General features: G+C 43.4%; 3 protein-coding genes across 4 annotated transcripts; 1 reads left to right on the top strand and 2 right to left on the bottom strand.

The window, feature by feature from the left end:
- The first annotated feature begins 766 nt into the window (after positions 1 to 766).
- On the top strand, positions 767 to 3539 carry LOC121808246 (ras-related protein RABB1b-like). The gene is made up of 6 exons (XM_042208639.1): positions 767 to 921; positions 1009 to 1148; positions 1343 to 1425; positions 2727 to 2931; positions 3008 to 3076; positions 3181 to 3539. Exons 1-6 carry the CDS (start codon positions 876 to 878, stop codon positions 3271 to 3273), a joined length of 636 nt encoding a protein of 211 aa, XP_042064573.1. The 5' UTR covers positions 767 to 875; the 3' UTR covers positions 3274 to 3539.
- On the bottom strand, positions 3506 to 5777 carry LOC121808245 (pre-rRNA-processing protein ESF2-like). 2 transcript variants are annotated; one of them, XM_042208637.1, is made up of 8 exons: positions 5610 to 5777; positions 5184 to 5474; positions 4944 to 5007; positions 4727 to 4794; positions 4336 to 4425; positions 4123 to 4253; positions 3899 to 4012; positions 3506 to 3819 (listed from the first exon to the last, which is right to left on the bottom strand). In XM_042208637.1, exons 2-8 carry the CDS (start codon positions 5434 to 5436, stop codon positions 3796 to 3798), a joined length of 744 nt encoding a protein of 247 aa, XP_042064571.1. In that variant the 5' UTR covers positions 5437 to 5474; positions 5610 to 5777; the 3' UTR covers positions 3506 to 3795. The 2 variants fall into 2 exon arrangements, with proteins under 2 accessions (XP_042064571.1, XP_042064572.1); XM_042208638.1 differs by having other exon boundaries at positions 5184 to 5468.
- A 14375-nt stretch (positions 5778 to 20152) lies between these two features.
- LOC121809063 lies at positions 20153 to 20833 on the bottom strand. The gene has a single exon (XM_042209615.1). The coding sequence runs from the start codon at positions 20831 to 20833 to the stop codon at positions 20153 to 20155; it is 681 nt and encodes a 226-aa protein (XP_042065549.1).
- Between the last annotated feature and the right edge of the window lie 126 nt (positions 20834 to 20959).

Genomic DNA, 20959 nt, shown 5'->3' with positions numbered 1-20959 from the left:
TTTTATATAATTATCATTTCTTTATTTAATCTTTATATAAAATTTATTAAATTTTGTGGGAAAAAATGTATATTCCCTCCATTCGCTATTTGAAGTCTCATTTATTGGCGGCACACGTTTTTAAAAAATGCTAAGAAAAATGGATGGAAAAAAGTTAGTGGAATATAGGTCCCACATGTATATATATTAATTTTAAATGAAATACGAGTGGAATGATTTAGTGTAATATGAGACTCTATTACCATTTATAGTAAAAATGAACAGTGACGGGAAGTGACGGGAACAGACTAAAATGAAACTCCTATTCACGACCGAAGGATAAGTAGTAATTCTAGTCATACTGTATTAGGCAGCATTTCATTGTGATTCCATAGAGCATCCACAATGGCGGATGTCCCGGCGGACGTCGGCTCAGCGTGCCGGACGTCCGCGCGGGACGTCCACCATTAGGCAACATGCATATGGATACGGACGTCAGCTGCAGACACCGGAGTTCAGCGGCTTTCCGGGACGTCCGCCATTGCGTTGACACGACGGACGTCCCGATTTTTTTATTATTTTTTTAGATGTCCTTGGGATGTCCTTGGGATGTCCGCCATTGTGTAGTGGGATGTCCTTATGACGTGGCAGTGCAGTGGGATGTCTTTATGACGTGGCATGAGGTGTTTTTGAAAAGTCCGTCAGGATGTCCGCCGGGACATCCGTCCCACTGTGGAGGCCCTTATCCAAACTTAAATTTTAGCTTCTTCTTTACAAACGTAAACAAAAAGCGTCGTTGTTGATTGCTTTCACGGAATCCACATAAACCCGACGCTAAGGAAAAGAATACTATTCCTCCGCTCCACAATCCGCAGCGTCGCCGTCGTTGGAGAAGAATGTCGTACGACTACCTCTTCAAGTACATAATCATCGGCGACACAGGTAGCTAGCTCACTCAATCATCTGCTTCTGTGTTTTCCCCCAATTTCGTTAAACCCTAGCTCAATTTGGATTTCGATGCATCTGTAGGTGTGGGCAAATCGTGTTTGCTTCTGCAGTTCACGGATAAGAGGTTCCAGCCAGTGCATGATCTCACAATTGGAGTTGAATTCGGCGCTCGGATGGTTACTATCGACGGCCGCCCGATTAAGCTTCAGATTTGGGACACTGTAACATTTGCTTTTCTCATTCAATTTCCTGCCCTAATTTGATTAAATTGATTTTCATATACACGAATGAGTTGATTGATGTGTTATTAGAGAGAGGTTCATGCGAGTGTTTGTTGAGATGTAATTATAGATTCTGATTTGTGACTCTGGCTTTCTTTGAAATCTGCTCATTTATAGTATAAGTCTTTGTTCAGGCTGGTCAAGAGTCGTTCAGGTCGATCACTAGATCGTACTACAGAGGGGCAGCTGGTGCACTTTTGGTTTACGACATCGCCAGGTAGAGCCGTAGAGTACAATGATATGCTCTGTATCTCGTTTATTAGCGTTATATCCGATCATGTTCGTGCTAGCTTATAATACGAGTGCAGACTGTGCAGTAAATTAAGGGTAAATAATGTTTGGCTGGACTGTCCTAGCCATACTTAAGGACTTGTTTGATACTATGGTTATGTTAAGATAAGCCCAAATATGGATATATATCTGAATATTTCATGTGTTTGATATAAAACTATAATGGGCCTTGTTTTTTTCAAAAGCCCAACACGCACAACACACACCAAAACAGCTCGCCATCGCCATTCTCTTCTTCCTCCTCTTTCTCTCACTTCCCCCAAATTCCACCCACCTGCTTAATCTCCCACCCTAATTCCTCCGACTAACCCCCCTCGTGTATTTTCCGCCAAATTTCCCACCCTAATTCCCCCATCGCCATTACCTTCCGATTCTCGTGTATTTTCCGTCAAATTTTTGGGGGTATTACGGCTGCGGAGGATCTCTGATTGTTTCCGATAACCATGGGTTCGATTGGAGCAGATCTAAGCCGGAAAATCCACCCCCGAGCGGTGGACGACTTCGATCGGTTGCCGGACTCGCTCATCCTATTGATCTTCAATATAATCGGAGACGTCAAGCACTTGGGGCGATGCTGCGTCGTTTCGAGGCGGTTCCACTCGCTTGTTCCCCAGGTCGACAACGTCGTTGTCCGCGTCGACTGCGTGATCTCCGACGACGATCCTTCCTCCACCTCATCCTCCTCGTCCTCCGCCTCCTCCGCCGCCGACAAGTCGCGCCACCCGATCTCCTCCTTCTTCCGCACCTTCTTCTCGGGACTCCAAACGGACGCCCGGCGTGAGAGTGACAAATGCGGTGTGTGAACGGAGACAACAGAATGAGAGAGATGGAGCTGCTGGCTTTGTTTTCCCAATTTGAGAACTAGAGAGAGAGGTGGAAGTCTTTGTCACATAAAGAGAGAGTTTTGAGAATGATAATACAAAAGTTTAGGAAAAAGAGATGGGGGTTTGGATTGTTTCTGTTTTGTGAATTGTAGAAGATGACACAAAGAGAGAGAAAATAGGAGTGGAATGGCTGTGTACGTGTAGGAAGAGTAGGGAATAGGAGTAATAGTTTATTTGTTTATTTCTTTAACTTTTAGAGTAGGGAAATAGGCCCAATAGGCCCAATAACATATATATCTAATCTGTGCATAACCCAACCACCGTATCAAACGAGCCCTTACTGTTTCCTTTCCTATAGTATTCCATTCAAATACTTATTAGTACAATACAAACTACATCCTAGGAGGGAGACTTTTAATCACCTAGCAAGCTGGCTTGAAGATGCTCGGCAGCATGCGAATCCAAATATGACAATCATACTTGTAGGGAATAAAAGTGATCTTGCTCATAGGAGAGCAGTAAGCAAAGAGGAAGGAGAGCAGTTTGCGAAAGAAAATGGACTTCTGTTCTTGGAGGCATCTGCAAGAACAGCGCAAAATGTAGAAGAGGTGCTTCAAAACCTTCTGCCATATGCATGATAGTAATTCTGGTTTCCATTTTCTTCTTATTGTAATTTCTGTCTAGGCTTTCACTAACACTGCCACCAAGATACTTCAGAAGATTCAGGAAGGTGTTTTTGACGTGTCCAACGAGGTTAGTCACTGATTGATGTTGTGTTGCATCATCTGATATATGTAGCCTGCTCGATTTAGTTTAATATGAAAGCTAACTAGAGGATGTGTTCGACGAAATTGCAGTCATCAGGTATCAAAGTTGGGTACGGACACACCCAAGGTCCAGCAGGCGGAAGAGATGGAGCTGTAGCTGAACGAGGTGGATGCTGCAGCTGATTGTGGATATAAGCATATCATAGCAATTGTGGATTTAACTATTGTGCCTCTGTAATAGGCTTTGATGAAATATTTCTACAACTGTACAGTCAGCCACCACGTAAATGAACTCTAATGAAACCAGCTGCTACACTAACACTTACAATTATCATTGTATGTTGCTTCCATCAAGATGTAATCTCGTAGATATGTCGTTGTCAATTAATAAGGTATTTGTTGAACTGAAGCAGCATTTATAGAAATATTATCCACATCTTCCTAGATAATTCTTGATTGACAAGAGAGACCAAAAGAGAATACAAAGTGTTATTTAATCCAAAACTCAAGATTTGCCATCCCTACGGATGTCCTATGTTTTTGGCAATAAATGGGTAACACAGATTTTTGATACATCACATAAAATAAAAGAAATAAGACCAACTAACATGACAAAGCATGACACATAACTCTGAGTGCTTGCAACCTCCAAAACTGCACTTGAGGGAACGATACCTCGCAAAAAGATTGTCGATTTGTTAAAGTCTACCAGGATGAGCCACCAAACACCTGAAATATTCACATTTGAATTCTAAATAAACATCAACCACATACAATAAAAAATAATTGAGAAAGAAATTACACTCACTCCTGCTAAGATGTCCCTCGATAGTTGGCCCTTGCTCTCTCCGGCTTCGTTCCCAGCTGGTCTTTTCTGAGGGAAATGGCGGACTACTTTTGGTACCATTTCAATCTTCTGTTTCTGCATTGAGAAACAAATGCAAGTGTTAATCGTTGATGATATGCCGATTAGGAATCAGCCTGAAAACATTATGAATGTTTATATAACAAAGAGATGCATTGTGTCACTACCTTCTTCAATCGTTCACCAATCTTACTAATTGCTTTAGATTGGTCAACTTTAGACAGGTAAAAGTCTCGCTCTTTTTTGGCGGCGGATAGTTCCAACACCAGCTTCTGCTCCCGAGTAGCATTCTTTATTTCTACATGACATTATTCAGGTTATTTCATTTCATTCTTGCAGGCAGAGCACGTTAAGGTAATAGGAGAGTTAAGTCACATTACCCGTCTCCTCCTTGAGATCATCCCACTTGAATTTACTCAAATATTTAATATTCCACAGGTCATAGTAGATTGACGACCTTTTCTTTCCACCTAAACCAAAACAGGGGAAGACGTAAACCGTGATGGGCAACTGCAATCCTAACAAATACGCCACATACATATCCTATGCGAATAACTTTATTCTAGTAAAGCCTCAACTTATATACATTGACCACCAAGTCATATTCATGCTACATCCATCAAAGTTCAAACAGTAATACTATAATTTTGCTTTGCATTTGGTGAATATCTCGGCCTTTCCACAAATTATCAAGTGTGGTATGTCAAATTACAAAATTCAAAGGCATATAGTTATGATACAAAATCATATAACAACAATCAGCAGACATACCAATTTGTTCACCATTCAGCGAGCTCGCAACTCTCTTAGCAACTTTCTTGTCAATGAACTCAACCCACCTGCAAGAAACATTATATGGAGCCATTAATTTTCGAACGAGCAATGTTCAAAGACACACCGATGTGAAGAAGGGACGCTACGACACCCTCCCCTCGGCAAAAAAAAAGGAATTAGAAACACAATCCACAAGCAAAATCATTAAGCATACCCCTCTGAAAACTCTTGCCCCCTGAATCCACCAGCTTTTTTCCGGCGCATTTGATTAGAAGCATCTGCAAACAGAAGAAGGAAGCATACACAGAGAGATAAGAAACCAGCATCAATTGATGAAGAAGAACACACACACACACACAGACATACACAGGCATAAGAAGCTATGGAATTGTATCATGATAACTCAACAAAAATGCTAATGGAATTTTTTTTAACAGAAGCTGCGATGACTGACCTTCTGGAGTGAGAAAAACTCGGCCGATTTCTCCATACTGCGAGAGAATTTGGCGAAGCCGCAACGGATTCATGTGCGGAGGAACCCTACTCAAATAGCAAACGCCGCGCTTCTCTGCTTTCTCAGCTTCCTTCAATAGCCGCTTCCTCTTTCTCTCCCTCCGCCTCTCTCTCCTCAGAGCTTCTTCATCAGAGCTCGCGGCATCCCCAATTTGCACACTCTCTACCTCTGCCGCCGCCTCCTGCTCCGCCATCGTGAAAAAAAATCAACTTCGGCTTTCTTAATCTGCAGCTACACGGCAACAAACACAAAAGGTGAATTCCATAAGCTACAAGGAAATTCTAACCGAGAAGATGCGGTGCATTTATGGAAAAATAACCCTAATTTCACTCAATAAATTAAGTGAAATTAGAGCTGATTAATTACCTTGAGAACAAAAACAGAGAGAGAAATCTGAACTAAGAGCGGAATGGTGCAATACGGCTGTTGTTCGGCGGTTTTCTACCGTGGAAACCGGCGGTGAGGGGGCGGTGTTGCCGGAAATACAAGGAAGAAGGAAAAGGGGTAATTAGGGCTTTGGCGTTTGGGGTTGTTTATTTATATATTTATGGTTTAAATAATTTCAATACAATTGAAAATTAATTGTGGTGTTATTATGGTACATTTTTTTGTTAACTTACTAATTAAGTTCATAATTTATAAATGAAAATATAAAATTGACGTAGTTTTGTTGCTACATTGGCCACATCATTTTTTATTTTCACTACCATAGAACAATTGAGAAAAATCAAATAAAATAATTTTATATTATAATTTCAAAAGTTATGAAATTAATCATACATAAATAAAAAATTGTGATTTAAATAATAATTATCCTCACTATAAATAGTTAATAATATTGATACATCAATTTCATTTTGAATAGTTGTGTGTGATTGAAATTGTATAAGATAAATGGAATTTTTTTAATACTTTTTTGAATTTGAATTTGATGTAGATGATTGAAATAAGATTAATTTTAATATGAAAATTATTGGAAAAAAAGTAGTTCCTCATCTAAACATTGTCTTTTCTTCTTTGCCTTCAGTTTGTCCACACTAGCAAAAGTTTAATGAAGTTCATTTTTATTCTTGCATCCTTTTATTGATTTGAATTGTTGTAGTTACGTTTTGCACCCAAAAATGATGAAACCTCCAAGATTAATATTTGATGTGCTTGTATGGATCTATTGGATTTGCATATGAAATGTATTTCTAAGGAAAGGAGCAATATCTTGTTCTTAGAGCATCCATAACGGCGGCCGTCCCGGCGGACGTCCGGCACCGTTCTTAGAGCATCCATAACGGCGGCCGTCCCGGCGGACGTCCGACCGGCGTGCCGGACGTCCGCCATTACCCAACATGGAGGCGGACGCGGACGTGCGATGCGGACATCGGAGTTCTGCGGCATTCCGGGGACGTCCGCCATTGCGCTGACACGACGGACGTCCCGACGGACTTCCCGATTTTTCATTTTTTTTAAAAACTCTATATATACGGCTCGTTGAACTTCATTTCTTTCACACCACTTGTTTTAACGAGTTTCTCTCTCTACTTTCATTTCTTCAGAAGATAAATGGAGCACTTCGATAGTGATTCCCCGCCACGAGCGAGTCACAAACGCCGACTTTTCCTGTTAGATTTGGGGGAAATGCCGGTGGAAGTGCACCGATGTCCGGGGTGATGCCCAGAATGGCGCCGATGATGCCCCAACTCCAAATGGCAGGGATGATGCCCGGGTACTACAATATGTACCCCCTTGGTGTGGGATGATGCCCCAAATGCCCGGGATGAGTGCCGCGATGCCCGAGATGAGGCAGGGCATGCCTGCCACTGAGGGGGGAGCAGGCAGGGGGTCCCCCAATCACCTGGGGACAATGTCTATCGCCCCTACATGGATCTATTGTCGGATGATTCCCCCAGAGTACTCATCTGGAGACTCAGTTTACCGGCATCGAGACTTTCTCTTTTGAGGAGTTGGGGTAATCTCCGGTCAGGGATTCTCCCACCGAGATGCCATCAACGGGAGGGAGGACGCATAGGCAAGGGAGAGGGAAGGGCAAGGGCAAGGCCACTACCTCGTCTGCGGGTGCGGGGAACGGGGGTGGGGCGGGGGCCGAGGGTGAGGGGGAGGAAGCCGGCAGGAGAAAGAGGACCATCTGTAGCATAGAGGAGTGCGTCGCGCTGGCGAAGGCCTAGATCAGTGTAGTCGAGGATCCCTACGTCGGGGCTAACCAGCATACCAACAGAATGTGGTGGCGCATTAGCCGAAGCTACCTCTAATTCAAACCGCCCGGTAGGAAGCCTCACGATGGAGAGCAATGCCAGAAACAGTGGGAGCAGCTGAGGAGGCAGCTCAGCCGATTTGTCGGCATCTACCAAAACAACCTCCGCACGGCAACCAGCGGCATGTCCGCCGATGATGTGAAGCTTCTGTCTCACCAGCAGTACCCCGACAGTGAATTGGGAGGTCTATCTTGTGATGCAGACTTCCGCCAAGTTTAGTTCGAGTGTTGAAGCTGGCTGGCCAAAGTGGACGAAGATCAACCCCTCCGGGGAGTACAGCAGCAGTGCCAGTTTCCACGAACTCCCTGAAGCCGAGGCAGAGTTCCCGACCCCTCAATCCCGCCACCGCCGCCCGGTTGGGCAAAAGTCCGCGATGCGGATGGCTAGGGGAAGCGCCAGCGGGTCCGGACCCGAGGTCCAATCGGCAGCTCCTTCCGCAGCTCCTTCCCAGATCGATCCCGAGCTCCCCGCACTCACCCGCATACAACAACATGATTTACTTTTAATCACCATGGAGAAGTGGCTTTCAGCGACTGACCCCTTATACAAGATTATGTTGAAGGATGTCATCGACAGTATGCAATGCGATTTGGGGATGCCACCCCTGCTCAAGAATTACGACGGATTGGCGGCTGGGACGACGAGGAGTGAGACGGGGGCCGCATTTGTCGAAGCTGTAGGTTATTTTTTTGAACTATGTATTTTTTTAATAATTATGTATATTTTTTGTTTTAAATAAAGTGGTTGCATTTTCTCCGTATTTGTGTCGAAATTTTAATTCCGTAAATTGTTTAACTTGGTGAATTTGTGAATTTTTATTATTGTGGGAAGTCCGTCAGGATGTCCTTGGGGATGTCCGCCATTGTGCAGTGGGATGTCCTTATGACGTGATAGTGTAGTGGGATGTCCTTATAACGTGACAGGAGGTGTTTTTGGGATGTCCGTCGGGATGTCTACCGGGACATCCGTCCCACTATGGATGTTCTTACTTCACTTTTGTGAGTGCTCAATAGTCAATAATATTGTGTTCCAACTTTTTTGTTAAATGGCAATCTGCCAAAACTTCCACTTGCATGTAACCTTGTGAAGTAAAACCATATTAATTTATTGTGTCCGAGCATCCATGGTGGTCGGACTACTGTCAGCCCTAGTTGGTAGACTAGTGATCGTCACATCAGTCTTTCTTAATCAAACCTTTTCTTTTGTAGCGATTAGGCCTAGTGCGACGATTTTGGGCCTTTGTTGCAGGTTGGGAGGGAAGGGTGTCAGTGTCACCGGGCGGAAACCGTCACACGAGAAGTGGGTTTCCCATCTATATATCCTTAAAAGCAAGGTTCCTTTGGGGGGAAATTTCAAGGAATAGAACCAATTTTCAAATTAATGTTTGGGAGGGAATTTGTGAGCAAACTTGAAATGGTTGTTTCCGCCGGAATGCAATGGGAAAGGTTTTTTTTTTTATTTTTTTAAATTTTAATTATTGTGTTTTTAAAATCTGCAATGACACTGTTTATCCAATGGTTAGTACAATTAGATTTCATGAACCTCATTTACATGTTTAGACTAACAGTCAATAGGACATAAGGCTTATTTTAACTAAACCAATCATATTATCAATCATTCATATCAGTTTGCAAAAGGATTATGGAGGCAAAGAAAACATTTTTTAAGACAATTAAAATTATAGATATCACAATTTTTTTTGCCTCCAATCTATATCTATATTTATATATCCTTAAAAACAATTTTTTTAGGGTGGGGTGGGGTGGGGGGGAATTGGGGGGGTTTTCTGCTAGATTTGCAAAAGAAGAGTTATTACTAGCATTTTTGTAATTACTACATTTCTAAAAGTTGTTTGGACATATTTCAGTCTGGAGGTTAATACAATGATCTTCTAGGAACAGAGCCTCTCTCATATTTATATTTCGAAGCTTAAGCAAGATTTTTTTAGAGCCAAAAGAATGTTTTTTTGGGAGAAAAATAAAAGGAAAAATTAATTCCCATCTATATATCCTTAAAAGCAAGGTTCTTTTGAGGGAAATTTTCAAGGAATAGAACCAATTTTCAAATTAATGTTTGGGAGGAAATTTGCGAGCAAACTTGAAAGGGTTGTTTCCGCCGGAATGCAATGGGAAAGGTTTTTTTATTTTATTTTCTAATTTTAATTATTGTATTTTTAAAAGCTGCAATGACATTGTTTATCCAATGGTTAGTACAATTAGATTTCATGAACCTCATTTACATGTTTAGACTAACAGTCAATAGGACATAAGGCTTATTTTAACTAAACCAATTATATTATCAATCATTCATATCAGTATGCAAAAGGATTATGGAGGCAAAGAAAACATTTTTTAAGACAATTAAAATTATAGATATCACAATTTTGTTTTGCCTCCAATCTATATCTATATCTATATATCCTTAAAAACATTTTGGGGGGGGGGGGGGAATTGGGGGGTTTTCTGCCAGATTTGCAAAAGAGGAGTTATTACTTATTACTACATTTCTAAAAGTTGTTTGGACATATTTCAGTATGGAGGTTAATACAATGATCTTCTAGGAACAGAGCCTCTCTCATATTGATATTTCGAAGCTTAAGCAAGGTTTTTCAGAGCCAAAAGAAAGTTTTTTTGGGGAGAAAAATAAAAGGAAAAAATAATTTTCACAGACATAATTAACCTACAAGAACAAGTAGTCTATATAAACCAATTAACCAAGTCATAATTTGCTACTCCATATACTAAAAGTTGTCGACCGTTTGAAACACTTTCAAGAATCTATAACTACAGTATTATTTATATACTTCTTTCGTCTCTGAAAATTTGTCATTTATTTCTTTTTTCTTCTATTGGTCGGGAGGGTGCTACTTGATGATCATGGCCCGCCTAAGTGGTGCTCGGGTTGGGGTGGCGAAATGCCAATGCTATCATAGTGAACTCCCGCAAGGTGTTTCAATTGGATGCGCCCGCTTTCAACTAGTCTTTGGATGTAGAGTTGAACCTGCCATATAACACTGTGTGCCCTGAACCGGACCCCGTTGTGACGGCAGTTATTCCGCTCAGCCCAGAGATACCAGCAAATTAGGCAGGGTGCCACTCGGGCTAGGTGCTCCTTCGAATTATGAGATGTTCTCCTAGCCCATCTTTCCAATCTGGTCGGAATAGTGTCCTCTTCCAGCAGTGTCTCCCTCGGTCCCGTGAACCACCCATCAAAGAACCTCCACACCCTGTTTGCTCCTTGCCCACGGACGAAAAGATGTTGCAGGGACTCAGTCTCCGCCCGTGTGTTGCAACAGAGGCACTTGGACGCAAGGCTTATATTTCGCCACTGGAGTTTGGTGTCAACTGGGATTCTGTTCGAGATTAACCTCCACATGAAAATAGAAATGGTTGACGTGAGTCCCTTATTCCAAATGTCACTAAGTGCTTGGATAGTCGGTCTGCGTGAACGGGATGACTCCCATTGAAGAGCCAGAGTGTGTGCTGAGTGTGCACGGTGTGTTCTACTGTTCTAGGTCGAGCCACTAAGACCAATGAATCCACTAGATCACTAGGTCTAGGAACTCAAGGGAATATAGAAGACTCGGTCGTTGGACACACAAACTCTCGTGTTTCAAAGATCCCTCAACCCGTTATACTATAGACTAGTATAGAGAAGCAAGGGGTCGATCCCACGAAGATGGACGCGCAAGAAGGCATCTAGAGATTTTTTGGTTAGAAAACGGCTGCTGCCACGCAAACTTTGGTTGAGGTATTCTACTTCTAGACCTAGGCACAAAATTAGACGCTTAGACCTAGTAAACTGTAAACAACATGCAGTGCTTTAACATCCTTAGAACTACGGAATTTTAAACTTACTTCCTAGACTGAGCACACGATTACCAACTATAGCTAAACAGAACGCAAATAAAAGTGGGACCAACTTCCGAAAATATCAAGTATGGAAGAAAAGCTGCAACTAACTAACAAAGCATTTAACTAACACTAACATGCATCATATCAACTGAATCAAAACCGGAGATGAAGAAAACAGAGCACATACCGAGATTCAAACAGAATATAGAAATGCGGACGTCGGAAACTCGCAAACAACCGGAAATAAAACAGATCTAAATATACTAGACGGAATGAAATGAAAACACGGAAGCTAGGAATAAATCTCAATCACTCTGCTTCAGGTACAATGTCGGATGCTAAATCCACTCCGGATCCAAGCAACCCGAACTCAACAACAACCAAAATCGACTCCATTTTTCCCGATTCAACCAGATCTACTCCGATCAACACCTAATTCCAGCGATTTCACCAAATTCAGCAATCAACAAGCTCAAAGTAAACGACATCCATAATCGAAACCAACAAAAAACTCGTTAATGGCGGAAAACAGAAATTTCATAAACTAAAGCAAATTCGACAGAAAACAGGGCCGAGCTTCGAACGGCGAAGCTTGGTGAAATTCACGTCAGAAAACTAAAATGAAAGCGATTAAAGTGTATCTTCGCCCTTCACGAGGACGGTGTTACTCCAACGACTAACTAGTAAACAATGACCCAGAACTACCCTACAATTTCCCCATGAAAACCCAAAAGTGTGTAGAAGTGAAGTGAGCTGCAAGCTAAATCTGTTACTGAGGTCCCCACCGAGAGGATCCCTCCAGATTGCATGCTTCCTTCCTTATATAGGCGCGGTAGGATCTTCTAGAAACCTTCGCAGAAATCTCCATTCTGCCATTCAGCTTCACGATCCCTCCGTCTAGCTGTTTCCTCCGAATTTGCTCACTTATTCACCATAATTGCATGGTCCTTGGAATCCACCTTCTTTGTTCCTCGACCCGGTGAATTCTTCTACACACCTGGCTTAAAACATGTGTTAGACCTTATAATTGTATGAATTTACCCCCTAGACCTATGCATGAAATTAGCCTTATCACCCATGCCGAGGCTACTGAAAATTCACCAAACCGAGTTAATGTCCATCTTGGCACATCTCCTCTACCCACAAGAATCGACACATATAAGATCTCATCGGCTATGTGTCGTGGTATTACGGTTTGGCGCTGGATCAACCGCACTTTTGAACGAACCCACTGACCATTCCTCCATAGCTCTGCTACCCTCGTCGTTGGATTTCCTCTTGTGTCGATGGTAGATTCTCTGAGCAATTTCTCTCCGAGCCACACATCATCCCAGAACAAGGCCTTGCCGTCTCCTAGAACCCAGCGGATATTTGGTTGTGCCGCTGCCCATGTTGCTGCTAGCCGTCTCCATATGGGGCTGTTCCTCCCCGAGGTTGGCGTAGCCAATGGAGATTTTGTGCTGCAATATTTGTTGTACATGTGAGTGGCCCACAGAGAATTCTGTTGTCGGAACCGCCACCAAAGCTTGATGTTGAATGCCTTGAGAACATCTTCAAAACGCCTAATCCCGAGGCCCCCTTCTGCCGTGGGGAAGCACACTTGCTCCTAGCTGATCCAGTGCGATCTCTTTCTTCCCTCTGTCGACCCCCAAAAAAACCGAGCAATTTGCTGTTCAAGAAGTAGGAGAGCTCCTTTGGTTGGCTCGATGGCCTGAAACACATGGATTGGGATGGCTTCCAATGTGCTTCTGATTAGAGTCAGCCTACCTCCGAAGGAAAGATGCCTGTGTGCCAATCCAGATATCCTCCTTGAGATTTTCTCCCGAAGAAAGATGAACATATCCGTTCATTTTGCTCCCTTGTAAATGGGTACTCCGAGGTACAAAAAGGGGGATGTACCTCTCGAGAAGCCCCCTTCCGTTTCGACTGTTGCAGCCCACTCCTCGTTATTCTCTGTAAGATAAAAGTTGATTTTTACGGAGTTGATTTTCTGCCCCGACGCTGTTGTGTAGTTGTTGATGCATGCTTTGAGACGACGGATGGAATGAGGTGCTGCTTGAGTGAAGATAATTATGTCGTTCGCATATGCGAGGTGACTCACCTCTGTACTTCTCCGAGCCGACTTAAACACCATGTCTTTCTTTCCGAGGATTAACTCATCCAGCGCCCTCGATAAATAGTCTGCGGCAATCACGAAAAGCACCGGCGAAATAGGGTCTCCCTGCCTTAAACCTCGGGTGGATTTGAAGAAGCTCGATGGCACTCCATTGACGAGGATCGAGAACCAACATGATCCAATACATCTCTCCATCAAGCACAACCATTTTTCGGGGAAACCATGCACTTCATAACCTTAATCAGAAACGGCCACTGAACTCGATCGTATGCGTTGCCCATATCGAGTTTAACCGCTAGGTTTGGTGCCGGTTTCTTTCTGTAAAGTTCATGGAACATTTCCTGAGCGAGTAAAACATTATCGTTGATAAGCCGTCCCTTGACGAACCCACTTTGGTTCAGTGAGATTACTGCCGGCAGAAGGGGACCAAGCCTACCCAAGAGGAGCTTCGTTATAATCTTGTTTGTTTCATTACAGAGGCTGACGGGTTTGACAAGTCGTATTCTAGGCCTTGGTTACTGGTCAGTATAATGTGCATAATTGGAATATACTCTGCAAAACAGTTGCTAAAGTGTGCAGGGAAGTGTTCTAGCCAGTACGGGAATGTTCAGAGAATACAGGTGAAAAGGGCATCAGAATGTTGCTATACTGGCCATTATGCATGCCAAAAAGGCTCGAGTATGGATGATGCAAGTATGAGAGAAAAGCCCACGCTTAGAGCCAAAACACAAAAGCCCTTTTTAAATGTGAGTTAAAAGCCTAAAGTGGAACCACTTTCCACTAATTCAGAAAAGAAAAGAGTGGCTGCCACAAGGTGCCTAGGGTGAAGTGACTGCGTGTAGCAACACTAAAGGCAGTAGGAACCCCCACCCCCCCAAAAAAAAATTTATTTTTCAACCCTTAGAACCCCACTTTCTAGCCATACACATACCCAGATATAACCCCTAGCCACTGGGATTGTGTGTGCAAGGCATGAGACGATTGGAGCTTACTCGCCAGAAAGGTGTATAAGAAAGCAGGAACCAGTTGGGCAAGAAAGTTTGGAAGAAAATCGACCAGGGAGTTATCCCAGGTCCAAAAAAGAAGAAGAAGGTATAAGGGTGGCGAAGCCACAAAGAAAAAAAAGAGGAAAGAAAGAAAAAAAAGAAAGATAAAGGAAAATGGTCAGAAAAACTAGGCAACAAAAAATAAAGAAGGCATAAGGGTGGCGAAGCCACAAGAATGTTACTAACCAGTTGGAGATCAAAGCCAGAAGCGCCAGCCAAGAGAAGCAACAACCAAGAGCCCAAGCACACACAGTTCCCCCACATCAAATAAAGTAGAAGTATTTTGTACCATAGAGCCTTAGGAACAACCACCCAAGACGCTACAAGCCAATAGCCCCGTTACAAGCCTTTAAGCCCTTCAGTAACTGCACGTGAAATCTAAGTCCGAAGCAATTGTAGTTGAGCATTATGAGAGAATGCAGTCCTAACATTCCCGGTGAGGTATGAGTGACTGAGTGAACCTAGTGTTTTGCCGAGGGTATGGGCGATCTTGACGATCGGGTATACTGACTAGAAAGAAAGGGGGGGCGGCAGAAGTTCAAGGCTATCTAAGGCCGGATTGCACCTGACCCCGAGGGGAGGGATGGTTGAAAATATAGCCCAATTACTGTGTTAATGTGTCTAAGTGTATCTAAGACAATCATGGACATGGCTGAGGGGACGATTTGCATAGATTTCCATGGGGAGAAATTTACTTTTGATATCAATGAGGCCATGAAGAAGCCTATCGATTCTGAAAATCTATGCTATGTTGATGTAATTGACCCCCTAGTCCAAGATTTTCTTGAGACCGAATTATTGCAGGAAAAACTCCAAGCGTTCGATGTGTATGGACAGGCTGATGTAGAAGCAGCTGCATGGTGCGATCTGATCAGCAGCCTGATGAAGAGATAGAAAAAGCAATTATGAACTTTTGTCAGAAATCAGAATTAATTGGAGCCGCATGGGCTCAACTACCAGCCAGTACAGAGGAATTCTCATATGGTGAATTAGAAAAAGAGGAGGATGCTGCAAAAAACCTTCTACCCGCAAACACACTTCCCCAACAAGTTGATTTAAAGAAAGCGGCCAACAAACAAGCCTCGGTGAGACCCTTTTCAAACCTCCGAGATGAAACCCCAGAAATACAACCGCCGACTGAAGAGCGGCCGCCAAACCCACAACTGCAACCACAAGAGCCGATTCCTCAGGCTCCAGCGATGATTCACTTGAACGAACTGGCGGAGTTCCTCAGGCAGCAGGACCCAAATAAAGATTGGGCGGCTGTGTTGGCGGGTTATAGCCAAATCGGAGGTGGATCAAGCATGACCGGAGGAACCCCGATAGTACCTACCCCAGAAACAAATGTTCAACCCACAGTGCACCCACCAACTTCCATTCCAACTTCCTCAACAATCCCACCAGGAAAGAAATCTCCCTTGACGACCGCACCATCAGAATCCTCAAAACCCTCCTCGACTCGCCAACAAATCGAACCAATGAATGTTGACCCTCTTTCTGCCTATTATGACTCTGACCTAGGAGAAGACAAATGGAAAGCAAGCGAGGAGCAGAAGAGCCGCGAGGAAGAAGATGAATCAGAGAGAACACTGGTAGCGGAACTCGTTCCCCAAGAAATGGAAAGAGAGGGGATAGATCTGAACGAAACGGCCAGAAAGAAAGTCCTTATGACTGATGAGGAGTTTGAGGAGCTTTTGAACGAGGTAACCAGGATGGAAGATGGCACTGCCAAGATAGCTGAGGGTCTGGACCTCGCATCGGAGGCAGTAGGAGAGAGTGAAGAAGCTGGTACAAGGAACGACCCAGAAGGTCTAGCCCACCAGCGGCAAAATTCTATTTTTGTGAATGCATGTTAACTTAATTCCAATTTAATGAAGAGCAATAGATGAATTCCCGCACAGTGAGTGACGCATAACATTTGTGCGTCGTTATTAATGAAACGCACAAATGTTATGCGTCTTTACTGAAAGACGCACAAATAATATGCGTCTATAAAAAACGACGCATATAGATTATGCGTCGATAAACGACGCATAACTGTTATGCGTCGTTGCTAAAAGACGCACAATATATGTGCGTCTTTCAGTAAAGACGTATATTATTTGTGCGTCGTTAAATCGGGATTAAGAGGGCAGAATGCTCGTAATTGACAGACGACGCAGCGTGCAGCGAAGGAGGGGCGATTTCAGCGACGATTTCCGGCGATTTGAGGCGTTTTCCGACAGATTTCAACCAAATACCAAACATATTTCGGTAATTATTCATCCATTTGGCTACATAAATCAATAATTGCTGAAGTTATGGAGGTTTTCCCTAATTTAGTAAAGTTAGGGTTTATATGAAATTGCTCAATTTACGGACGATTTCTGTTAGTGTGTTGTTTATTTGTGTTGTTTTGTTGCGTATTTGTGTGTTTCACATGAATTTAGGGTCAATTGTAGAAGTAAGTGGTTCAATTGAAATTATATACACAAAGTGCAGAAAATAGATATATTCTTGTGCAAAAATGTGAAAATTTTAGTTATCTTATGCTATTATATGTTGGGTGAATGTTTTGAAGTAGATGGCATCTGCAAGTTCTGAATAACAGTTATGTTATGGACCTGAGGATCCATCCGTACTGTTTCATCAAAACGAACATATTTCAGCCTCATTGTTGGCGAATGGCACAACAAATGTGTTGAGAGTTCGTAGGACGGAGAGTAAGGTTTGGGCACTGCCAATACATGAAGATGTGATGCATTGGCTTGATGTTTGGGGGTTCAGAGGTGTGATTGAATGTGGAAGGCCAAGAAGGATGGACAATGACCTAATAACTGCATTGATCGAGCGATGGAGGCCTGAGACCCACTGTTTCCACCTTCCAGTTGGTGAGGTAACCGTAACCTTACAGGATGTGCAAAACCTGTGGGGTTTGAGAGCAGCCGGTCGTGTTTTCACTGGCTGTGACTACCCTATTGGATATGAAGATTGGCCCAGCAAGTGTAGAGATGTGTTGGGATGGATACCTGACGCAGAAACAGAAACGAAGCACGGTGGGTTGTTGATGACGTCTCTGATCAACCAAGCGACTATGCCGTTGGGTGATGGGCTGCATGAGTATGCATACGTCCAAAGAGCACGTATACATGCTCTAATCTTGTTAGGGGGGCTTATTTTACCGGACACTACCGGGTGCAAGGTCCCCTTTATGTGGATAAATGCCTTTGACGATCCGGAAGACGTGGCTAATATCAGTTGGGGTAGTGCTGCTTTAGCATACCTGTATCATTATTTGTGCGAAGCTTCTGTAGGCAGACAGAGAAGAGATGTGGGTGGCCCTATGGTTCTCTTGCAGCTGTGGGCGTGGGAAAGAATGCCTACATTGAGGCCAGCCTTCTTGATATCGCCTACGCACACGCCGTATACCCCGTGTGGAGCCAAGTAATATTTTTTTTAAGTAACGTACTTAATTATGTATTTTTTTGGGTAACTTTTGATATTAATATTCCGTGTAGGTGGCACGGAGTTACTGAAATTGGAAATGCGCCCCAACATTCAGTAGCTCATTATCGTGATCAGTTATCATTGATTCGTCCGGGCCAGGTGAAATTTATTTTTCTTAGCTTAGCTAATGAATTAATCTAGTATGAAATTAATTGTGTGAATGATATTATGTTTTTGTAGTTTCTGTGGACACCATATACAGATTGTATCCTGCCCGATTACTGCATTGATTCGACCACATCCTACTTGTGCGACACATATTTGGTGTGCTGGTCATTTGTCGAGGCACACGAGGCTGGACGCGTTTGCCGACAAATCAACCGCTACCAGCGTATTCCTCAGTATTGTGATAGGATGCTACATAATGCCGGACATCTGTCTAAAAGTCACCGCCGTGGGAGGAAGGGCGCCGATTGGGCTAAGGTACATAAATTCTACATTGAAGAATGGGATTTGAGACACCACAGGTTCCAAGCAAATTTTGATCATGCCACGATGAACATGGATGGTAGCATTCATCCGGGCTATATGGCGTGGTTCAATAGGATCACAGTGTCGTACCTAGTTCAACCTGCGACACAGTCAACGGTTGGGATGAACGAGTCAGCATCTTCTATGATGAAATTGGTATGTTATGTTTTTTTATATTATAATGTATTTAGTTTGAAGTTTGTATAGATTGATTGTAATGATTTTGTATTTGTGCTATCTAGGTCGAGACCATTCAGGGGATATGGCATTTGACCTCTGAACACGACACAGACCCTCGATTACGGCAGATTCGTGCAATGGCTGCTGAGGCGCTTCGTACGACGGACCATACTGATGTGATGGAGTATCCAACATCGCAACGGCGAAATGTGGTCATGCCGCCACACCCACCAACTTCTCTTCGTCATGGACTGCCGGGTGTCCGGACGGGAGGACACGGGATTACACGACAGCATAGGTTGTCGCAGCAGCAACCGCCGCAACCTGATTATGCGGTACCAGAGCCCTTGAGTCCGGAGCACGATCCCCCAGGATGGTCTCAGTTGAGTGGTGCAAGCCACGAGCCCTCGCAATGGGGAGCACGGGCATCATGTGATTCGTTCTTTGGCGGTGGGTCTGATTGGGGTGCAACTCAACCAGGGCGTGATTCATACTTTCAAAATTATCAATTTGTTGATCCTGTGGGGGAAGAAGATGGCGGGGAAGAAGAAGAAGAAGAAGAAGAAGAGGGCGGGGAAGAAGAAGAAGTCGGCGGGGAAGAAGAAGACGAAGTAATATTCCGACGAACGTCCGAGGGATCCTCACGACCAGCTATGAAGAGTTCATCAAGTGCGATTGGGAGGGCTATGCACAATGTATTAAGGGGATTGTCAACAAGGAAGAACAAAGGGAAAGCTCCGACAAAGTTCACGCCTTCAACTAGATAGATTTCGAATGTGATTCGTTCTTTCGGAATGTATGAAAGTAATTTGTTTTGAACAATTTTTGATGTGATGAAACAGGTTGTCATCTCACATATTTTCTATCCTGCAATTTTTGAACAATTTCGGTAATTCGTTCTTTGTGTCTATTGAAACCGGTTGTTATGAACATTTTAGATATGGTGGAATGAACAAGTATTATGATTTTTGACGCATAACAGGTATGAACAATTTTCTGGAATCTACAGTGTGTTTCTTCATTCACTCGGTGACGCATAACAGTTATGCGTCGTTTCTGGGTGACGCATAATTGTTATGCGTCGTTCGTTAGTGACGCATAATAATTATGCGTCGTTTGTTAGTGACGCATAACAGTTATGCGTCACCGAGTGAATGAAGAAACACACTGTAGATTCCAGAAACTTCGCCCGAGCGGGCGATTTTGCGTTTATAAAACGCCCGGGCGGGCGATTTTGAGCAATCGAATGACGATTTTGAAGTCGGATTGTGATTTTTGAGTCCAGAAACTTAGTGACGCATAACGATTATGCGTCACCGGGCGATTTTCGTAGCACACTGAGTCCACAAACTTGTGATTTTTTAACATTTTTGAAAAATTGTCGACTAACATCTCACATATGTTGACACATACACATAGTACCTATTACATCAGCCTCAAACACAGATACATAAACATAGTAGTTTATACATAAACATAACATACCACGACTTTACTGAACGGCACCGGCCGAGCAATTTCTTCGGTCATGCCCCTCTATCCCGCAATTTCTGCAGCGGCGGGGAGCTCTCGGTTCATCCTCCTCCTGGACATCCATTTGATTAAGTATCCTCCTTCTTCTAACTCGGCCACGCGTTCTAGGAATCAACTGCTGAGGGGTGATGCACAATTTCCATGAAGGTGCAACCCAATACTCTTCATGTCTTGGTGCATCAAATGAAACTTCACTATAGTACTGTGATCTCCATGTACCTAGGTAGTACTTCTCATCTATCAGGTCAATCATAACATGACCTCTGTCTCTAGCAACCGCACAAGCATGCGAACAAGGGATTCTCCACATCTGCCACTTACCACAACTGCAACTCGATTTCAAATACCTGACTATTTGAACATTGTTGCCCTTTGACACTCCTTGTACGATTCTTCCTCGAGTTCGGACATGGTACTTCCCTAGATCTCGGTCAATGACAGTGATGTAATGTTTTCGCCCCTTTGAGTCATTCTTAGCAAGTCTGTCCCTCGCCCATGGGGTTAATTCACCTTCGGTGTGTTCTATTGTTGTCTTCTTCTCCGCCCACCATTTTACCGTCCTCCAAAATGTCAAATCAACCAACGCTCTAATCGGCAACTCTCTCACACCCCTCAAGACGTTATTGTAGCACTCCGACATGTTTGTGGTGGCCACCCCCCACCTAAGTCCACCATCGTAGCACAGTGACCAACATTCTTTTGTAATCCTATTCAGCATTCGAACCGCACCACTGTTGACATCATATAGTGCTCGACGTCTTCTGGC

Source organism: Salvia splendens, chromosome 6, assembly GCF_004379255.2.
Source record: "Salvia splendens isolate huo1 chromosome 6, SspV2, whole genome shotgun sequence".
Classification (NCBI taxonomy): Eukaryota; Viridiplantae; Streptophyta; class Magnoliopsida; order Lamiales; family Lamiaceae; genus Salvia; species Salvia splendens.
Note: the sequence above shows the minus strand (reverse complement) of the source record. Positions and strands in the feature narration are given on the sequence as shown.